We start from the raw sequence: 21,062 nt of genomic DNA, 5'->3' as shown, positions 1-21,062 counted from the left end.
GGAAGATTAGATATCAACATTTTAGTAAATATCTTAGGATACATTCAATTTCATAGTATATTTTGAAGCCTAGCAATCAATATCCATAAATAAATATAGTTTATTTTGTGAACTTAATTCAATATCTTTATCACTATGTTTAAATGCCAGATTTGAGAGAAGCGAACAAATATTTGAAAGATAATTTTTTTTTTTTAAGTAAAAGGAAATAATTCTTTCTTCTTTTTTTTTGAGATGGAGGCTTGCTATGTCACCTCCGCCTGCTGGGTTCAAGTAGTTCTCCTGCTTCAGCCTCCTGAGAAGCTGGGACTAAGTACACGCCACCATGCCTGGCTAATCTTTTTGTATTTTTAGTAGAGACGGGGTTTTACCATGCTGGCTAGGCTGGTCTTGAATTCCTAACCTTGTTATCCACCTTCCTTGGCCTCCCAAAGTGCTGAGATTACAGGCGTGAGCCGTCGTTCCCGGCTCTCTTGCCTTTCTTCATTCTCAAGATGCTCAGATCCTAGTTGCAGCTCCTAAATTGTAGTTCTTGTCTGGTCTCTAGTATGTATGCTGGTGGTGCTTACTGTTGAACTTTATAGGTTTGAAAACACACCTCAGATTTGAACTTAAATTTCCATGAAGTGAAATGATACCCCATTATTAATTTCAAAGTAAAAAATTCTGTTTAATTAATTTACTTTTTAAGTGATACTTTTGCAATATTTCCCTTCTTGGGCTTCACATTCATGACAGTTTTTAGGCTGTAATAATTTAGAGTTTGGATGGTCTACATTTGCCATATATAGTTGTTTACCCACTCTTTTTTTTTAAACACGCAAGTGATGAAAATGTTGTCATGTAATATCTAAACAATTGATAAATACTTAGACTATATACATACACACACACACACACACACACACACACACACACACACACACACATTCTGCTAAAGAAAATTGTGGTCATAGAAAATTATAGATTCAAGAGTTAGGAGAGAGGGGTATCAGAATACAATTAAAACCTTTGCCTAATAGTATTTCCCTTTTTATTCTTTTAGGTAAGCAGAATTTTGTATAGTTTCTCTACAGCGTTCAAACGTTCTTCCAGACAAGTGTCTGATGTTAAAGACTCAATTATTCCTACCCCCGACAGTGATGTATTTACCTTCAGTGTCTCCTTGGAGGTAAAAGAAGACGATGGAAAAGGAAACTTTAGGTGAGGCATTTGGAAAGATTACAAATTAGCACTGTGTCTGGAGTATTGGCTCATATAAAGTTTCAGGAAACTTTGTTGGCATAAAATGTGTTGGTTTAAAGCCTCAAACTGCTAAACATTTATCAGGCTGGTGAGTGAATATTTTTTGTTCCTGTGCTTGTCAGATATTTCTTTTATCTTTTTTTTTTTTTTTTTTTTTTTTTGAGACTGAGTTTCACTCTTGTCGCCCAGGCTGGAGTGTAGTGGCAGATCTCAGCTCACTGCAGCCTCCGCCTCGAAGGTTCAAGCGATTCTCCTGCCTCAGCTTCCCAAGTAGCTGGGATTACAGGTGCCTGCTACCACGCCTGGCTGATTTTTTGTATTTTTAGTAGAGTCGGGGTTTCACCACATTAGCCAGGCTTGTCTCAACTTCCTGACCTCAGATGATCCACTCACTTTGGCCTCCCAAAGTGCTGGGATTATAGGCATGAGCCAGTGTGCCCAGCCAGATACTTATTTTCTTAATGATTTTAAAAAATACTGGTATTATGGGAAATTTAGTAAAATAATAAAAGTAGAATAACTATGATCTTATCAGACACAATCACTTTTAACATTTGGTTTCTTCTCTTTGTTTATTTCTAGGGGAACTTTTACACTATTATATATATATATTTATATATATAAAGAAAAAAGGTGTGTGTGTGTGTGTATATATATATATATATATATAGCATGTATATACCATATGTGTGTGTGTATATATATATATATATGTACACCTTTTTTTCTTTTTTTCGAGACGGAGTTTCGCTCTTGTTACCCAGGCTGGAGTGCAATGGTGTGATCTCGGCTCACCACAACCTCCGCTTCCTGGGTTCAGGCAATTCTCCTGCCTCAGCCTCCTGAGTAGCTGGGATTATAGGCACGCGCCACCATGCCCAGCTAATTTTTTTGTATTTTTAGTAGAGACGGGGTTTCACCATGTTGGCCAGGATGGACTCGATCTCTTGACCTCGTGATCCACCCGCCTCGGCCTCCCAAAGTGCTGGGATTACAGGCTTGAGCCACCGAGCCCGGCCAAAAATTTTAAGTAAACATTATTCCTAAATTTGTTTTAAAACTAAAATTGAAATCATATCATGTTGTCTTTTTTGTGACAGAGTCTCTCTCTCTCTTGCCCAAGAAGGAGTACAGTGGTGCAATCTTGTCTCACTGCAACCTCTGCCTCCTGGGTTCAAGCAATCCTCCTGCCTCAGCCTCCTGAGTAGCTGGGACTACAGGTGTGCACCACCACACCCAGCTAATTTTTATATTTTTAGTAGAGATGGGGTTTCACCATGTTGGCCAGGCTGGCCTCAAACTCCTGACCTCAAGGATCCACCTGCCTCGGCCTGCCAAAGTGCTGGGATTACAGGCATGAGCTACCGCACTTGGCCATGTTGTCATTTTTAAGATCTTGATTTTAACCTTGGTTAGCAGGCAAAAAATAAGGCTCTTGTAAATTCAATTTAAAAATTAATAATGACTTTGTGGCTGTCTATAAAATTTATAGTTTGCTACCTGTGGCAAGGTGAGAGTTTAGTATATCTCGAGAATAAGAGTGCTTAAATACTTTGTTGTTTGTTTTAACCTTGGAATAGGTTAATTTAGCATTTTATTAGATTATTGGTAATTCCTATTCCTTTTGAATATTTCAGCCCTGTGCCTAAGGATAGAGATAAATTTTATTTCAAATTAAAGCAAGGAATAGAGAAGAAGGTTGTGATTACAGTGCAGCAACTTTCTAACAAAGAATTAGCTATTGAAAGGTAAGCAGCTTGCTCCTAAATGCTACCAAAATCTTGTATTGACATTGTTACTGTCTCAGATGCATTGCTCATTGTGACTTTCCAGTATACTTCACTTTCTCCAGTTAAAAATGAGGATGATTAATAATACTTTCTCTAAGTTAGATGTAACTGGTTCATTGAAAATCTCAATTGCTGGGGTAAGTAAACATGAAATGGCTTTATTTTTTCAGTTATAACTGCCGCTGAGTTTGTTGACGTCTCTTTTTCTTGTTGTGCCTTATTTAGATACAACATAAATGCTTTAACTTTTCAGTTACTCTCGATTAGTTTTTTATTTAGTTGCTATTCAGAAAACAAAGGAATGGTAGGACAAAAGATATAAATAAATTCACTAACAATAGCTCTGGAAGAAATATTTGTAATATAGATGACAGAAAAAGTTAATGTCTACATTACCCATGAATTTCTTAACAATTGGTAGAAAGAAGAGGGGAAAAACAGGTCAGAGTATAAATAGACAGATCAGAGGAAAGCTACTGGATGGCTAATAAACATAAGTAAAGAGATTCTGATTTACAAATAGATAGGGAAATGAGAATTATAGTGACCTTAAGAGGTCAGATTGCAGAAATATGTAGTGATGGTGGGGGTGTGGGGAAAAGGATATTTTCATACTTCTAATGGAAATGTAAACTATATGTACTTTTTGAAAACCAATTAGGCAACATATATAAAGATTTTAAAAATACCTATAATTGGACTCATAAGTCTTATTCTAGGGAAGCTGTGTAATTGGAAATAAAAGTATCACTATTTAAGGACATATTTGTAAGGATGTTTATTAATAAACTTAAATTAACTCAAAACCTAGTACTTCTTTGTCTTTGTTGCTACAAATTTTTAAAATTCAACATTGCTTTGTTATGCCAAAAAGAAGTGCTCAAAAAAAAAAAAATGATGGGGGCATATCATAAAGGTAGGGTTTGAAGAGGCTCCAACTGGTTACTTCTGGAGCAATCTGAATAACAAAATAATTAAGTACTTCAGTCAGTTATCAATCAGTACTGAAGTCAATTAGTACTTCAGTCAAACAACAAGGATCTTTATTAATTTAACTTGGAAGTATTGCTTGTAGTGGCAAAAACTGGAAATATGGATGCCTATTTGGCTTCAAGGAGCAAGAGAATTTGGTGATGCTCAAGAGAAAGAAAAGCCTCTTCATCAAGACTGCTGTATACTGTGACAATTCCCTCTCTCTTCCCTTTGCACTCTCTAGACTGGGATGAGGGTGGGAGGCAATTGAGGCTCTGGCTGATAGCATCATGGCCACTTCTGTTCCTCTTAAATCTAGGAAAGATATCTGGCCCCCCGTCACCTGCAGTTTTTGTTTCTAGAAGGTAGGCTCTTTAGCTCCACTTTGTTCCCATCTTTGAATCCTGCCAGGCAACAGGAAAAGTTCTATTCAGCATCTTGGTACAGTGATGTGTGCATGTGTTTTTAATTGCTTGCAAGGTTTGCCATATTTTATCAATTTTAAGATGCATGTGTTTTCATATTGAACATCTCTGAAATTGTAGTTTGTCTTACAATTGATGGCATCTTTTTTTTTTTTTTAATACTTAAAGTTCTGGGATACATGTGCAGAACATGCAGGTTTGTTGCATAGGTGTATACATGTGCCATGGTGGTTTACTGTACCCATCAACCCATCATCTAGGTTTTAAGCCCCACATGGATTACCCGTTTGTCCTAATGCTGTCCCTCCCCTTGACCCCCAACTCTGACAGGCCCTGATGTGTGATGTTCCCCTCCCTGTGTCCTTGTGTTCTCATTGTTCAACTCCCACTTATGATTGAGAACATGCAGTGTTTGGTTTTCTGTTCTTGTGTTAGTTTGCTGAGAATGATGGTTTCCAGCTTTATCCATGTCCCTGCAAAGGATGTGAACTCATTTTTTATGACTGCATAGTATTCCATGGTGTATATGTGCCACATTTTCTTTATAAAGTCTGTCATTGATGGGCATTTGGGTTGGTTCCAAGTCTTTGCTATTGTGAATAGTGCTGCAATAAACATACGTGTACATGTGTCTTTATAGTAGAATTTATAATCTTTCAGTTATATATCCAGTAATGGGATTGCTGGGTGAATGGTATTTCTGGCTCCAGATCCTTGAGGAATTGCCACAACTGTCTTCCACAATGGCTGAACTAATTTATACTCCCACCAACAGTGTAAAAGTGTTCCTATATCTCCACATTCTCTCCAGCATCTGTTTTCTTGACTTTTTAATGATCGTCATTCTGACTAGCATAAGATGGTATCTCACTGTGGTTTTGATTTACATTTCTGTAATGACTAGTGAAGATGAGCTTTTTTTCATGTTGTTGGCCACATAAATGTCTTCTTTGAGAGGCACTTTATAGTTGTCACTTCTTTTTCTTGATGATATAAAAAATAATAGTGAGTCTCAAAATTGATTGCTTTCCTAAAATTGATGAGAAACAGCTGAAGATAAAAGGTATTTTTGATGTTGAATATTACAGTTCTAAAACAGTATGATTAGATTTCACATACAGGAAGCTTTTAGTCTTTAGGGGTAAGCATTATATATAGCAGTGTTTTAAACTTTTTATTTAGAAGTAATTTCAAACTTACAGAAGAGTTAAAAACAATAAAACTAGTATAGCAAAGACCTGTGTGCTCTTTACAGAGATTATTACCAGTATCTCAGTGTTACTGATGTTACCCAAATCTCAGATATTGGTGACATTTTACCTAATTTGTTTGCATTCTTTTTCTTTTGAGACAGAGTCTTGCTCTGTCACCTGAGCTGGATGGAGTGCAGTGGTGTGATCTTGGCTCACTGCAATCTCTGCCTCCTGGGTTCCAGCAATTCTACCTCAGCCTCCTGCGTAGCTGAGATTACGGGCATGCACCACTACACCTGGCTAATTCTGTATATTTTTAGTAGTGACAGGGTGTCTCTATGTTGGTCAGGTTGGTCCTGAACTCCTGACCTCAAAGGATCCGCCTGCCTCAGCCTCCCAAAGTGCTGGGATTACAGGCATGAGCCACCATGTCCAGCTTGCATTCTCTTTCTCTTCCCCTGCTCCTCCCTATGCACACACAATTGTTTTCCTGAACACTTTTAAGAATGAGTTAAATACACCATGGTCCTTTTTCCCTAAGTGCTTTAGCGTATATTGTCCAAGAGTAGGGATATTGTTTACATCACCACAGTATACTTACCAACTTAACTGAATTTAGCATTCATACACTACTTTTAATTTAACCTACCGTTTGCCTTCCTATTTTGCCAGTTAACCTGATAATATCCTTTTCCCTGCTCCAGTTTAGTATTCATTCTAGGATTAGATATTGCATTTAGTTGCCATATGTCTTTAACTTTCTTTAATCTGGAACATTGCCACAACTTTTCTCTGTCTTTTAAGACATGGACATTTTTGGAGAATACATCCCTTTTCCCTCTTTTAATGTAACATTGCTCAATTTTTGGCTGTAATATTTCCTTGTGATTAAATTCAGATTATATATTGCTGCATAAGTTATGTCTCCTTTCTTCACAAAGTATCACATCTGCAGGTGCTTATAGCCATCTGTCCCTTGATGATGATGTTAACTTTGATTACATAGTTAAGATGTCTGATTTCTCCTCTCTATAATTACTTTTTTCTCCCTTGCAACTAGTAAGCAGTCTATGAGGAAACACATTAAGACCACGAAAACATACCCTGCTTCTCATCAAAATTTCCTCCTTAATTTAACATTCTTTTATGATTCTTGTTGGATCTAGTCTGTACTGTGATGATTACAAAATGATTAATTTCTCAACTCTTGCCTTCTCTCTATATTTTGCATTCAGTCCTTGACATTCTGATGTAAACCAGAGCGTTTCCTCTTCTCCCATTTAGCTACTTATTATTGATGTAGATTCCTAAATTTAATCCCCCCTTCCTCTCCCTAGTACTATGTAATCGACTGAAGTACTTAATTATTTTGGTGTTCAGATTGTCCCAGAATTAGCCAGTTGGAGCCTTTTCAAACCCTACCTTTATGACATGCCCCCATCATTTTTTGAGCACTTTTTAGCATAAGAAAGCATTTTTCAATGTAACAAGTCTGTAGCAACACGGACAAAGAAGTATTAGGTACTGAGTTAATATAACTTTGAATAAGTGTTATTTTAAAATCTTGGTCTTTTATGATTAAGTGGTATATTATGCCTATACTGTGCCTAAATGTAAAGGAAGGCAATCCTTTCTTTTCTCAATAAGTTTCAAGTTTAATCAACTTGAATATAGAAACCCAGACAAATATAGGTGAAATAGTTGAATGCCTAATTATGTATTTGTTGTTTGCTAAGTGGCTAAAACATTTACACACACATTTAAATATATTACACAAACCAGTAACTTAGAAATGTTACTTTTTGCCACCCTTATATTCATAAAACAATTTTATAGGACTCTAATAATCATTAATATTGGTGTTTTCATCATCATTAAAGCTAATTTTTGAATAATTTTAAGGCATATTTTTCCAGAGCACATTATGTCAACTTCTGCCTGAGTTGAGAGAAAATGCCTTTTGAATCAGTATATGCTACTATCCGTAGATATTTTACCAAAAACACAAGTACACATTTTATACATTAGAACAATTGTTTTTAAAATTACTTTGAATACATAAATACTATATTGCTTTTATTTCTTTTTTAATTGATACAGAAGCATTGTACTATATACATGTTTTGAGATGTGTATACTTGTGTTATGGCTAAACTATATTGCTTTTAACATAACTATCTTGCTTATGCTAATATCTAACACTTGCAACTATGGACTCATATATGCAACAGTAATTACTGAATCCATGTTAAATTTCTTTGCTACCTTTTCCACTAATTCTGTCAGATAATCTGTAGACATCCAAAAGTTAATTGACTAAGATTTCTTCAGGTGAATGAGTCTTTCCTAAACAATACTTAATTCAGCATAACAGACAGAATTACCTGTGATACAGGAGATTTTGTAAATTCTTGGATTTTTCTATTTTGGTAAAGGAACATTTTTGCATTTCATTGGGTTAAATGTGGCATTTAATGTTTAAAGCAGACTGCAAACAGTGGAATTTAAGATTGTCCAGCAGGTGGCAGTCTTGTCAAGAAAATTTGTAACATCTCTGAATTTTTTTTTTTTTTTTTTTTTTTAGGCAGGGTCTTCCTCTGTCACCCAGACTGGAGTGCAGTGGTGCAATCATGGCTCACTACATCCTCCGTTGCCTGGGCTCAAGCGATCCTCCCATCTCAGCCTCCTGAGGAGCTGGGAGTATGGGAATGTGCCATCTAGCATGGCTAATTAAAAAAAATTTTTTTTGTAGGCGTGAGGGTCTCCCTATACTGCCCAGGCTGGTCTTGAACTCCTGGGCTCAAGTAATCTTGATTTGGCTTCCTAAAGTGCTGGGATAATAGGTATGAGCCACTGTGCCTGACCCAAATCTTTAATAACAGCTGCTGACAAAGTTCATTTATAATATAAAAACATTGGTATGAAAGAAAATCTTCATATTACATAATTTTTGCCTATCTTCTGAAGGAGAAAATAAAATTTATCATTAAAAAATTTTATAATCATTTAAAAAATCATGTAAAATTATCAACATTCTGTTTTTGTTGTTGTTGTTGTTTTGTTTTTGGTGACAGGGTCTTGCTCTGTTGCCCAGACTGGAGTGCAGTGACAGGATCATAGCTAACTGCAGCCTTGAACTCCTGAGGTCAAGCTGTCCTCCTGCCACAGTCACCCAAGGGCCGAGGACTATAGGTGTCCACCACTGCTGTGGGCTGATTTTATCTTGTCTTGGAGATGGGGTCTAGCTTAGTTGTCTGGCCTGGTCCCAAACCTCTGGCTTCAATTGATCCCCCTCCCTCAGCCTCCCAGAATGCTGGGATTACAAGTGTGAGCACCATACCTGGCCAATATTCTGTTTTTTTGAAAAATATATGATGGAATAAGCCATTTCTCTGCATCCGAAGGCTCCAGGGTTGCTTATATCTAGATGTTTTGCAAATTACACTGCAGCTGTCTGTCTTGACCCCTTTGATAGCAAGTATTATGTTGTTTATCCCAGAATCTCCAGCATCTAGCATAGTGTTTGGAATATGGAGCTTTATACTTAGCTACTTACTCTTTACTTAGCAATTTCTCAGTGTCAGGCACTGTTCTAGGTAGTATTTATGAGGTGTACGTACCATTATCTTCATTTTGCAGTTGTGGAAACTGAAGAAACAGAAGTTACATAACTTGACAAGGGCTATAAAATTAATTTTTAACTAAGTACATCTAGTACTAGAACACATGTTCTTATTCTCCTTCTTTTAAAAACTTGGGTAAATGAATTTAAAGTTTATGAAATTTTATAAAATTAGAGCATTGGCTAAATTTGTTGTAACATGGGATTAATAACTGAACATTGCACCGATAAAATCCTATGTATTTTAGAGGATATATGAAACTATTCTCAGGTCTTGAAAACTTATAATATTCTTTTCCTTTTCTTGATTACCCATGTTGGATATCATATATTAAGCTTTATTTAATAACTGAATATAAAAGAGAAAGTGATAATAATAGCCAGCATTTAATGATCACTGAATGTTTCATGGCCATTGAACAACTTGTCTTAACATTTGAGGAAGGTTCTGTTATTATTACTCCTTTTTTTTTTTTTTTTTTGCCCAGGGTAGAGTGCAGTGGTGCAATCTCGGCTCACTGCAACCTCCGCCTCCTGGGTTCAAGTGATTCTCCTGACTCAGCTTCCCAAGTAGCTGGAACTACAGGCACATGCCATCATGCCTGTATTTTTAGTAGAGATGGGGTTTCACAAATTGGCCAGGCTAGTCTCGAACTCCTGATCATGATCCACCCACCTCAGCTTCCCAAAGTGCTGGGGTTACAGGTTTGAGCAACCACGCCCAGCCATTGCTCCATTTTTATAGATGATGAAACAGAAATTTAATCAGGTTAAGTAACTTTGGCTACTTGGCCAGAAAGTGGTAGAGCCAGGATTTAAACCAGGGTCATCTGATTTCTGAGTGTGTACTCTTAAAGGCTAAACCCAATTAAATCTTGATTATAGACTCAGTTTAAAATTAAACAAACCAGTTTGAAGATAAATGAATTGGTATTCTTTGGAGTCTTTTCAGCAGAATTTAAAGGTAAGAACATAGATGTTAGGGCATTCAAGTGATTGCTCAGGAATTTCAAACCCTCAGTGGCTTGGGAGAAAAGCTGATTTGTGGAAAAGAAAGCCAACATTAACAATTAAGAGGAGAAAGCAAGATCATTGTACATGAAATGTGTGAAGAGTGGTAGGGTGAAGCTTACTTATTGAGTGGCTCCAGCTGAGATGTTAAAATATGTACACATGAGGTCAAGCTCTTCTGGTGTTCCCAAAACAGAAATGGCGATCATTTCTCTCCCTGACTAGCTGCCATTATTATGGGTTTTAGTATTGCTACATCCAGAAATATTGCAAAAGATTTTCTTGCACGCTAATACATTGATATGTATTTTTAAAGCCCTGATAGTGTTTAAAATATATTATTACTAGTACTGTTACCTAAAATGCATTATTACTAACCACCCATGTGGATGCTTTGAATAGTTGGTTATGTTCAGTATTCAAAAGGTGAGAAAGTGCTCTGTCTAGTTGATGTTTTTTGCCAAGTATTACTTATTATTTCATAATTAATTGATTCAAGATAAATAATACCATATACATTTAGAAAGTGGGCCTCTTTATTATTTCCTAACATGAAGAGGTTCTAATAATGGTAATTTCAGGCCTTGGGGAAGGGTAATCAGGAAACAATTTTTGGCTCTAGGGTTTTATGTCTGTCTTATCACTCTGTTTTCGGGGGTCTGCCCTCATACTATACTTGTGCTAATCAGAATGAAGTAGTGATACAGCAAGCAGAATATAATTATTAGAGTTGTTAGAAGCACACAACTCAATTTGCAGGGAGTAACATGGGCCAACACTTTTGGAAAAGAAGGATCTCCATGAATCACTTCTATCTCACATTGATTTGGGGAGATACAATCATTATATATACATTAGAAAAAAATGGCACGTTATTTCTAAAAGGCAGTGATCATATTAGATCATGTAGTTTGATCATTTGCAGAGGTCAGTGATGTACCTCTTTCAGTAGCAATTTGTGCTTGCTGGTTTGCAACACAAATTATATAATGAGAAATCGAAGTCATTAGAACCACACCCTGTAGCATGGGTGATTGATGGTACCTTTTCTTGCGTTATTTTCTTGAGGAAATGATTTCCTAGACAAGGAGTACTGAAAAAATCACCCAGGGACTCTTTTCTTCTCATGAAACAGTTTTTTAGTATGATTTGACATCACTAAATTCAATGCACAGTAGAATTTGAATTGCTTATTGTTTTTTGACTGCTCTAATTTGACGTTAGACCACTCTGAGGGTCTTTTGCTGAATTTACTTAGTCCTTATTTTTGCTTTCACCTTAGCAAGTTGTTACAGTTTTATTTAGGAAAAAACTCAAGTTACTGTCTTAAAGTTGCTTAGATGTTAGTAGAATTTGTATGTTTTATTTTCTTCTGTAAATTAGTACATTCATGAACTTTTACAGCAAAATAAAGATTTTAGGTGTTCTAATAATTTCACTTAAAGGATATCATTCCTCCCCTTCCTGAAAATGAGAATAGATTAGTGAGATGATCCGTATTCCACATAATATTTTAAAAGCTGCCCTGTAAGCTTATTCACTTGTATTTTTTCTGTTTTCTTTTAAGTCAGTAGAAAGGTAACTCTCTTTTTCCTTAGGAAAACAGGTATTACTTACAAAAAAGTACTTTCATTCTTCTCTGTTAGTGATTTCATGTGACAGTTGATAGAAAGCTATTGGCATCATCAGGTGCTTTGGGGAGTGGAAAATTGGAAGCTTCTGTCTGACTCTCAGCCTTTGAAACTGAAACTTGAAATGAGGACAGAATTTTAAGCATCTTTTCATTCCTGGCTTCCATTGACACCCAGTGGGGAGAGGCGGCATCATGGTTTAAGTATTAAATGTGTATGTAGTACTATTATCTTTTCAGCATTTTATTTTAAGAAATGCTTATTGTATTTCTTAATACAATGTAAGAAATATATACTGTCTGTAATGTTGTGTTCTCATAAATTGATTCTAGATGTTTTGGAGCTCATTAAAAAAATTTCAGTTTGAAGTAATTGTAGATGCACAGGAAATTACATCGCTTCCCCATTTCCCGCTATGGTAACATCTTACATAACCATAGTACAACATCACAGCTAGAAAATTGGCATTGGTATAGTTTGCAGACCTCTATTGCAGATCTTTTTGAATCCTTTTATAATATAATAATTTATTGGTTTAAGAAATTTGGACTTGTAACCTGGCTGCTAAGTAATTAGAAGAGATGGGGTATTTTAAGTATATCCTATCCAGTTATCAGGTTATTGCCCCTTCGTTCCAAATCTGTCCTCTTACCTGATTTGCATTAATGGAGATTTAAACATTTCTTCTTTGCAGCAAGCACAATATTGAATTATGCCAGTAGAGGGTGTTGCAGGGACACTGCAGGAAGATGGGTTTCTTTTGTTTCTGATGTGCTACATCTATTGTTTCTTGCTCTTGCTACAAGTAGATCCAGGAACATCCAGTGATGCTGCACTTTTGCTGATGTTTGGTTCAACCCAGCTGTGTGCCCAGTGGATGCAGTCCCTCCGTAAGCTCATAGCTTTGGTTCTGTCTTAGTAAGGCCCCTCTTACGGTCCTCCTGACGCAGACACTGTGCCTCCGGCCTCTTACCACCCTGCCAGTGAGCTGGCTCAGGAAGCCCTGATTTGCTTTGCCTACTTGCCTGCCAGCTTTTGCTGGCTGCAGCACAGAGGGTTGTTTCTTGCTTGCCTGTGGCTTAGCTTTGCCTGGGCAGTCCAGCAAACTTCTTTGCTATTCAATGGGCTGTAATCATACCTTCTCCAGTGAGGTCTGAATACCAGCTTTGGCAGAAGAACCCCATTTCCAAGTTTGTTCTTCCTTGGGATACTCTCCCTTAGCTTTAGGGTTAGAATTTTCTTTATAATTACTCTAGTATGAAAGTTAATAATTCTTTTTTTTTTTTTTTGAGATGGAGTTTTGCTCTTGTTACCCAGGCTGGAGTGCAATGGCGCGATCTCGGCTCACCGCAACCTCCGCCTCCTGGGTTCAGGCAATTCTCCTGCCTTAGCCTCCTGAGTAGCTGGGATTATAGGCATGCGCCACCATGCCCAGCTAATTTTTTGTATTTTTAGTAGAGACGGGGTTTCACCATGTTGACCAGGTTGGTCTCGATCTCTCGACCTTGTGATCCACCCGCCTCGGCCTCCCAAAGTGCTGGGATTTCAGGCTTGAGCCACCGCGCCCGGCAATAATTCTTTATAGTAAATTTTCCCTGTTTAAATTACTGTGTTTTCTGTCCTAATTGAATCCTCACTTACAGTATCTAATTGAATTAATATCTAATAATATTAAGCAGTCCATAAAGTATCTGATACTTTTCCAGGACAAACAAAACAAAAAACTGGTTATTTTAGATGATCTTTTAATTGTCATAATAATGGCAAGAAAAAAGCTAGTATTTAATTCTTTCTACCATATGTTTATTTCTATTCCATGCAGTCTTTTTCATACTGAAGCATGAAATCCTGCAAAGTAGATTATCTTTTATTTACTTTTTTTAACAGGGGGTAGGAAGTTAAATCATGTTATTTATTTTGACTTGCTGTGAAATCTAGCTTATAATTGGCAACACAAGTATTTGAATCACGACCATGTTGGTATAATTCCTAAAGCCTTTTCATTTGACTCTTCTGTATGCCTCTTTTTCTTTCTTTTTGGGCTAGGAGATGTTTACAGGGGTATGTATTAAGTACCTATAAATAGGATATGATTATTTTGTGTTATTTCTCTAGTAAATATTATTTAGTTACTAATATTTATATTTATAATGGTAGCATAGTTGTTTTATTCCTTTATAAAGATCTTTGGATCTTTGAAGGGAAGAGGGAGGAAGACTTAAACATGTTTTTTTTTCTTTTTAGTAGGATGTTAGGCAATTAATTAAAACTTAATTGTGTATTATAGGTGAAATTTTGTATTTGCGCTTTAAATATTTGATTTTAACAATTTTCAGTATATTTTAATAAATTTACTCATTCTTTTTATTTCCTTGTTTAAAAAATTTTATTTCCTTTTTAAAGTATTATATAGGGGAATTATTTCATTATTCCACTGTGCTGCAGGTAACTTAATTTTTTTATAACATGAAATGTACATGCTTTTAAGGCTGATTTTCTGCTTGTATACTATATTTTATTCCATTTTGCCTTCTCAAAGACATTGCTTGAGCAGCCGTTCTTCTACCACACTTGCTTGTTAGATTAGCCCATCCAGCCTCATGACTCTAAATAGATCTATAAATGGATGATTCTAAATGTTTGTCTCTGACCTGTGGTCTCCAGACTTATACATTCAACAACTTGAGATCTTCATCTGCCATCTCAAAGTTAATCTGTTCAAAAATCAAACTAAAGAATTAAGTTTGACATTGTCCCAAACTTGTTCCTCCTGTAATTTGTCACAGTCTTATTAATTTGTGACTTGATCTTTCCAGTTACTGTGGATAAAAAAAAACCTGGAATTTTCAACTCCTTTTTCTCTTACTCTACATCTAATTCTTTATTAAATCATAATTCTACTTCCAACTATGTAAAAAAAGATAAAACTAGAGAAAAGGGATTAAAGAAAAATACACGAATAGAAATGGGAGAAAATGTAAATCGTAGATAAAAGAAAAAAATTAGATCAACAAAGAAATGACAATCGAGAGAAAAAGAAACAGGAACTCCAAGTGGAATCACTAGTATTCTTATTTTATCAAAGGTAATATAGTTGCTTTTCCTGTAAATTTTCTCATAAAATTGAATTAATTATTTTTTTGCTCATGTTTGGTTCAGCCTATCTACATGTGTTTTGTGAGTGGTATTGGAATAACTAGACTGTAATTAGCTGTAGCTATACAGGGGAAGATACTCCTTTTCTTTATGTTTCTAGATGTTTTTGAATTGTGTTTACAAATATATTCAATTGTAAAAATACTACTACATAAGCACCTGTTTATTTTGATGCATATACCTAGTATATGCAAAAGCCCAAATAATGTATCACTATCTGAATGCCCTGTATTATTCTTACTAAATGGAAAAACAAAATAATTGATTTTAAATGTTTTAAGCAGGGATTAAGCCATGTCAGACTTTGAAATTTATTGGTTTTCGTATTATAATCATTTTTAATATATTTTAAAATATGACTGTAGCTAAGCTCTCATTTTGTGTTTGAAGAGGGTAAAAGTACTCATATTTGGTAGGAGGATGGCTTGAATCAGGAGGTAGAAGTTGCAGTGAGTCGAGATTGTGCCACTGTACTCCAGCCTGGGTGACAGAGCGGGAGCCTGTCTTATAAAAAAAAAAAAAAAGAAAGCACTCATATTTGAGTTACCATTCTGCATTTTAAATTTTGACCCTTTATTAATGTGACAATTAATGGGAACATTATTGTCAAGGATGGTAGGGAGGTATTTTTTTTTTCCTGAAATTTATTCAATTAAAAATTTAAAAATCATTGACCTAAAACATTCTTTTATGGGCTTTCTGTATGTTGAATTCTCTATACTGGTAGAAGTTCTGTAGCAGTCCTAAGCATCTATTTTAGGTTTTTTTTTTTTCTGTGGTGATTTGTGCTAGTGTTCTAGGAAATCTAAGATAGACAGACAGACAGATAGATAGGTAGGTAGATAGATAAAACAATTTCCTACCTAATGAACCAAAAGAGTAACCAATTTAAAAATCTCTCTTGCTGGTAAGTATAATCCTACTGGAGAGACTCCTTCTTCCTATTACTGATATCACTGAAGTTAGTAGAGTGAAATTTTTAGGATAAATAGCTATGGAGTACCCTCATCTGGGTTTGAATCTTGGCTCTACAGTGATCTTGGTCAAGTTATTTAATTTCTCTGCTTCAGTTTCCAATTTGTAAATTGTGAATAAAACATACCTCTTAAAATTGTTGGGAGAAGATTAGCTAGTAACTGTAAAGTGTTCGTAATAATGCTTATTAAGTGCATGATATTATTACTATTAGTGGTATTATTACAACAACCACAGGTAAGATTTTGAGACTATTGGTGTTTTGTGAGTGATAATCAGGAATAAGTAACCTTCAAAATCAGAGCAGACTGCCACCTTCGGAGAGCAAAATCTTGGCTAGAGTTCTTTAAAACCTATGTGTATATACAGGCAGTCCTTGCTTTGTAGTTAATGGTATACATTATTTTCTCTTACCATGGTTTAGTTATAACACTAGTCTCCCAGCCACATGGTTCAAATTTCTGTTATGGAAGTATATTAACAGAGTAATTGCATAAAGTACAAACTCTGCTGTTAGCTTTTCAGCCCACAGATCACTATATACATACATACTTAGGAACAAATCATGTCACTTCTTTTTTTTTTTTTTTTTGAGACAGAGTTTCTCTCTTGTTGCCTAGGCTGGAGTGCACTGGCGCGATCTCAGCTTACTGCAAACTTTGCCTCCCGGGTTCAAGCAATTCTCCTGGCTCAGCCTCCCAAGTAACTGGGATTACAGGCATTTGCCACCTCGCCTGGCTAATTTTGTATGTTTAGTAGAGAGGGGGCTTCTCCGTGTTGGTCAGGCCTGTCTCAAACTCCCAACTTCAGGTGATATGCCTACCTCAGCCTCCCAAAGTGCTGGCATTATAGGTGTGAACCACTGTGCCTGGCCCATGTCAGTTCTTTCAAAGTCTGTTGCTGATTGGTCACAGTGTATCCGTTATTCACTTTACTTAGAGATAGCAAAGTATGTGTTACCTCTTTGTCTCCCAGTAATAAATCCATTTGACATTTTACAAAAATGGATAATCCAAAGAGGAAATTGGCCAACAAACATAACAGTGCTACAAGGAATTGAAAAGTCATAATGCTGAAAGTGAAATTGCATGTAATTTTAGAAGGTGCACAGTCTTAGAAGATTCGAAAATGGCAACAGCAAAATGAAGACAGGATGAGACCTAGGCCTGTATAAAGCTGAGATATGAACTATATTGAAAAAGCCTGTGAATTTTAAAAAATGATAAAATCACTCCAGCGTCCTTTAGTTTAAGTTTCACTAGGAACAGAAAGCTGCTATGGTTTAACTAGAGCATATACTTCTGCTTTGGATTGAAGACTGTAATAAAAAAAAAATTCCAGTCAGTTTTGCTAGCATGTAAGTCAAAGTATTGAAGTTAGATGCTACATTGAAAGGAAATAGTAATTATAAGGAGACTATAGATTATGCAATTTCTTTTTCTCAATTTTGGGGGAAATATGACATAAGGCACGTGATTGAAGGCATCATTTCGGGGAGCAACAGTGAATGTATGTGTGTAGTATAGCAAAACTTTTACTTTGCTATGGAAGTAACTTTGCAGGATCGAAATAGGACACGTATGGAGATATAGAAGAAATAGCTGTCTGTAGGAGTGTTACACTATTGCTATTCAGTGGACTCTAGATACGCAGCCAGAGGAACTTTGTGAAGATGAACTTATCAATGTAAATATGGAAAGTAGTGATGAAAAGGATGAATGTTCCAGGGAAAGTGACTCTGGCAAATTTTTCACATTAAAGGAACTCTTGGAGACATTTCACAACATTGAACATGCAAAGGATAAAGTTTAGAAGCTAATGTAAACTTAGAAAGTAATATGGCAGTTTGCCAAGGCATGGAAAAGATACTTTGTATTATAAATTATATGAGAAGGCAGCAAGCACTGTTCAATATATTCACGATAAGTTATTTCAAATAATTAAAATAATTTGTGTGCTTCAAATTATGAAGTGCTAAATAAATAATAGTTTCACTTTTTTTTTTTGGAGACGGAGTTTCACCCTTGTTACCCAGGCTGGAGTGCAATGGCGCAATCTCGGCTCACCGCAACCTCCGCCTCCTGGGTTCAGGCAATTCTCCTGCCTCAGCCTCCTGAGTAGCTGGGGTTACAGACATGCGCCACCATGCCCAGCTAATTTTTTGTATTTTTAGTAGAGACGGGGTTTCACCATGTTGACCAGGACGGTCTCGATTTCTTGACCTCGTGATCCACCCGCCTTGGCCTCCCAAAGTGCTGGGATTACAGGCTTGAGCCACCGTGCCTGGCCTATAGTTTTACTTTTAAAAAATTTTCCTATGCATTTGTAACTGAAAATAAGAGTTTTCAAAGTTTGGAGAAAAATTTTTAAAGGTCACTGAAGAATCATAATTTTTTTCATTGATAATATGATCATTTTATATGCAGGTTTAGCTTATATGGGTATTTTTATGGTTCCACACCACTGTACATGGTGACAAATGCCTGTATATCTTTCTCTACTTCAGTCTTTTTAGTAAGGGAAATAACAGTCTCACTGACATTGACATAATAGATTTGACCAATTATCTTTTTGCTTTGGCCTCTCTGGGGAGACATGAATGAGTTTCTAACTTTTATGAAATTATTTAGTTTTAGTGTTTTTCATAATGTTTTGAAAAACTGTGACTGCATTATATATTTTCTTATTTGCAGTTCTGTTTACCCCTTTCTTTTTTTTTTTTTGAGACGGAGTTTCGCGCGTTACCCAGGCTGGAGTGCAATGGCGCGATCTCGGCTCACCGCAAGCTCCGCCTCCTGTGTTCAGGCAATTCTCCTGCCTCAGCCTCCTGAGTAGCTGGGATTACAGGCACGTGCCACCTTGCCCAGCTAATTTTTTGTATTTTTAGTAGAGACGGGGTTTCACCATGTTGACCAGGATGGTCTCGATCTCTTGACCTCGTGATCCACCCGCTTGGCCTCCCAAAGTGCTGGGATTACAGGCTTGAGCCACCAAGCCTGGCTCTGTTTACCCCTTTCTATTATGCTGTCACTTTCTCATTTTTAATAATAACCGTTTAATACAGCAAGAGACAGTATTCTTTTCCTCTTTCTCTCCTTCCCTACCTTCAATTTTTATCTTCTTGGATATATGTAGAATTCCTAATGATTTGCTAGACTAAAGGTAAAAGTTTTAAAAATATAGTTTCATACTGCAGGACATTAATATAACATCTGTTTTTCTCACTTTTTCCTGCAATTAAATCTTTTTTTTTTTTTTTTGAGACGGAGTTTCGCTCTTGTTACCCAGGCTGGAGTGCAATGGCGCGATCTCGGCTCACCGCAACCTCCGCCTCCTGGGTTCAGGCAATTCTCCTGCCTCAGCCTCCTGAGTAGCTGGGATTACAGGCACGCGCCACCATGCCCAGCTAATTTTTTGTATTTTTAGTAGAGACTGGGTTTCACCATGTTGACCAGGATGGTCTTGATCTCTTGACCTCGTGATCCACCCGCCTCAGCCTCCCAAAGTGCTGGGATTACAGGCTTGAGCCACCGCGCCCGGCTCCTGCAATTAAATCTAAAGCCATATTAGTGATACAGAGTTTTTGGTATTTGTTTTGGAGGTTAACTTGGTGTTAAAAGCTACTTACAGAGTAAACACTCACTAAGTACTATTATGAAAGGCAGAGCTTTCTCTTCTTAATGATACTGGTAATTGTAATAATGATTTATAATTGTCAACTACTTTATAGTTTACAGTGCACTTTTACCATGAATTTTTTTGTCTCAACTTTACATTAACAGAATTAACATGGAAGCAAGTATTTGTACTTCAGAAATGTGGAAAGTGAGACTTTGATTTGCCCAGAGTCACTCAAGAGAGTTTATAGTCTTTTATTGATAGCCCTTGGCAGGCTGTAATATAAAACACCATACAGTTTTGTAGTGATAGACATGGGCTTGAATCCCACCCAGTCCTATAACTTAGTAACTATGTGGCTTTGGACAAAGCAGTTCTTTTTGAAAATCAGTTTTATAATTTGTTATATGGGGGTTGCTTTGAAACATAAATGCAGCAGTATAGTAGTGCCTGGCTTAAAGTTAAGACATTCAATAAACAATATCTGCTATTATGATAATAATTGATATAATAGCATCATCAGTTTATTCTCAAGAGGTTAATTTCAAATTTCGACTGAGGTCAGCTATTCACTATATTATAAATTATGTTGGATGTCTCTTCTGTGCTTTGTTAATATTTTGTACTTACAGGTATTTTAGAACTAATGATATCAGATTCTAATGACCTCTTATTTCCCCCCTACTCTACTGTAAACTTCTTGAGAAAATAGGTTAGATAGCAGTTTGCTTTTTACCTTATTTATAGAGTTAGTAAGAGACCGTTGAATGCTTTGAACTCCCCAGTGAAACACTTAATACTCCCATTAGGTGTTTGTGTTACTAATAATATCTATCTGATTTCTGACACATTATAATACTGGCCTCCATAGGAATCCTGATGAGCTTTAATGAAGTATAATTTTGAAAATGACTAATACAGCTTGACAGAAAAAAAATTATGTAATTTAAGTGCTTAAAGTTCATGTATTATACCTTTCCTGTTTGCTAGAAGAGGGAGCAGAGTCTCAGGGGGTTAGATGCTTTCTCTAAGGTCACGCTGGTTGGTGGCAGGGTTTTTGTTTTTTTTTTTTAACAAGCCAGGAAAAGATTAGTACATTAAAGATCATCAAAATAAGGTGATGAGTATTGCTACTTAAGAAAAATCCAAACCACTAAGTCTCATTTTGCAGTATAATGTAATATAGAAATACTATGCTAAGAAAATGTGAAATTTCATCTATTTTATCATTCACCTGGAAGTGCTTGAGAAACAAAATGGCATGAAACTTTATATTTTATTACAGCCATTAGAGATTACAAAAGGTAGGAGGGTGGGAGAGGCGGGTGAAAACTGAAAGATTACCTGTTGGTTACAATGTTCAGTCTTTGGGTAATGGGTACTCTAAAAGCCCAGACAGACTTTAACACTACTTAATATATATA

The 21,062-nt window shown here is 36.2% G+C and overlaps 1 protein-coding gene across 9 annotated transcripts in view; it reads left to right on the top strand.

Annotated features, from left to right (window-relative positions):
- RABGAP1L (RAB GTPase activating protein 1 like) overlaps positions 1-21,062 on the top strand; it is a 709,048-nt gene that overhangs the window by 75,159 nt on the left and 612,827 nt on the right. For 8 of the 9 annotated variants that reach the window (XM_074390018.1, XM_010336102.3, XM_074390015.1 and 5 more), the window contains 2 exons: positions 1,046-1,203; positions 2,883-2,993. In XM_074390018.1, coding sequence (XP_074246119.1) covers positions 1,046-1,203; positions 2,883-2,993 — 269 coding nt within the window. Of the gene's footprint in view, positions 1-1,045; positions 1,204-2,882; positions 2,994-21,062 lie in introns of those variants that run through there. The other variant, XM_074390020.1, reaches the window with a different exon arrangement.

This window comes from Saimiri boliviensis, chromosome 19 (assembly GCF_048565385.1).
Source record: "Saimiri boliviensis isolate mSaiBol1 chromosome 19, mSaiBol1.pri, whole genome shotgun sequence".
Lineage (NCBI taxonomy): Eukaryota > Metazoa > Chordata > Mammalia > Primates > Cebidae > Saimiri > Saimiri boliviensis.
The sequence above is the reverse complement of the archived record's forward strand: the minus strand, read 5'-3'. Positions and strand labels throughout refer to the sequence as shown.